Here is a 1,998-nt window from a genome sequence, read left to right as displayed (position 1 = left end):
CCCGCTCTGCGTTCTTGATTCTAATAGGACTTCTTCTGTATTTCTAATAAAAAGTAGTATGTGACATTTGTACAGAAAAGCTGACATCCATTTAGGGGGGCGACCCATGTCTGCGAATATAACGAATCTTTCCAAAACTGTTATGGTTTAGTAAAGCACTTTTAAACTAAGAAATAAATTTTTTCAGTAATAAATATGCATTACATTTTTAATTATAAGGGCAGATGTTGAGAATGTTCAGCCGGGAGATGTAAAATTGCCCACAATCTAGTTTCTCACAGATTCGTCTGAAACTAAAAAAACAAAAAAGTTTCTTGAATTTTATATTCATAGCTTCTGCGTGAACAAAATTTTTTTTTAAATAATGATTTTTGACAAAATGGTGTCCATTTAAGAAAATTTGATTTTTATCCAAAAATATGCATGAAATTATTTTAAAAATAATTGTTTAAAAATTTTGTTTCCAGTTCAGAGAGGTTCACACAGAAGACCATCATTTCAACTATATGCGCATGCAACCCAGTGGGCACACACCTATGAAAATCTCAAGAACGTCCTTGGAACGTTCCTAGGACGTCCTATGTCAGGCCAATCAACGTCTTCAAGACGTTCGATGTCCTAAAGATCACCTAAGGACGTCTTGAAGACGTGGACGTTCTTGGGACATCTTTTGTACTGACATTAGACTTTTAAGAGCATCCCTAAAATGACTAAAAGACATGTTATAAAAGACGTATTAGGGATATCCCAAACACGCCTCTAGGACATCCTTAATTTTTTTGCCCACTGGGAAGGAGGACTCAATCGGTCAAATACTTTTTGCGTTATCTTCCGGGCAATTATGTAACCGAGAAAAACGCGTTTAAAGATTTACATATTGAAAAAAGGTAGCATCGGTAGGCTAGCACGAGGCGCGCGGGGCGCCTTTTAGGGCTTCAAGAATGCACTTGCGACTCCGAAACTTTTATAGCATGTCGCCCCCTTAAGGTTTGCTTATCCGTACTTTTGCCACAATGTACTATCATGTGACATTTTTCGTAAGAAAGTAAGTACGGCGGATCGCGATCTTCCAAGGACATCATTTGGAGGCAGATGCATTTAAATATGCTAAGTTTTTCTAAAAATAATGCTCTTCTTAAATAGGCAAACATAATTGTCCATAACAATAAATAAGTTTATATTGAACTACTTGCCTGATTAAAAAACAGCAGAGATACACAATCTTGATAAGGAAATCGCAGTATTGTAAAAAAAATTATATTGATGCAATATTTATTACTACAAATCGCAAATTGTTACAGTGAAGCAAACAGTGAACCGATGGAAGCAGTTTAAAGCTGGATATACAAAATACAGAGGAAAATTAAATAAGTATATTCCATCTGGATCGGCACGACAATTTCCGCTTGAACCATGGCAATATTTCAATGATTTAAATTTCCTTGAGAAAACTGTCGCTCACCGCAAGTAAGCATAAATAAAAAGTGTTTTATATGACAGGCGTATGAATATGGCTGTTTTTCGTGTTTGCAGAGTGGATCAAAAGTATCGCTTTTCAGCTCATAGCTATGGAATGGCGATTATATATATGACGTCATAGGTATATAATGGCAATTATATACGTATGCGCTACCATTTAATGACCGTTTTACAGGGTATCCCAGGCGCAAGTGTCCGGACTTATGTGGATTTATAAAAATGAAAATAAAAAATAAATTAAAACTTAATTTTCCAAAAATCAAGTGAAGACAAAACTTTTAAAAAATTTTAATTAATATTTTTAACCTACTTTAGAACCAGCAGTAACTTTAAGTTACCACAGGAGATGAACAAAGATTCATCTGAAGTGGATTACTCTTCGGATGAAGCCCAATCCGCGTCAGATTCGGAAAATGATGACGGTACAGTCTGTCAAGTTAAAGCGTGGGTGGCTTTACTCGCAGTCGGTAAGGTGTATCGACATGATTTTGGTGTCAAAATATTAAGAAGAGCTCCCTC

At 35.7% G+C, this 1,998-nt stretch overlaps 1 protein-coding gene across 2 annotated transcripts in view; it reads left to right on the top strand.

The window, feature by feature from the left end:
* LOC117167958 overlaps positions 1 to 1,998 on the top strand; it is a 7,760-nt gene that overhangs the window by 4,631 nt on the left and 1,131 nt on the right. For both annotated transcript variants that reach the window (XM_033353227.1, XM_033353226.1), the window contains exon 2: positions 1,302 to 1,467. In XM_033353227.1, coding sequence (XP_033209118.1) covers positions 1,302 to 1,467 — 166 coding nt within the window. The remainder of the gene's footprint in view (positions 1 to 1,301; positions 1,468 to 1,998) is intronic.

Source organism: Belonocnema kinseyi, chromosome 2 (assembly GCF_010883055.1).
Source record: "Belonocnema kinseyi isolate 2016_QV_RU_SX_M_011 chromosome 2, B_treatae_v1, whole genome shotgun sequence".
In the NCBI taxonomy this organism is placed as follows: Eukaryota; Metazoa; Arthropoda; class Insecta; order Hymenoptera; family Cynipidae; genus Belonocnema; species Belonocnema kinseyi.
Note: the sequence above shows the minus strand (reverse complement) of the source record. Positions and strands in the feature narration are given on the sequence as shown.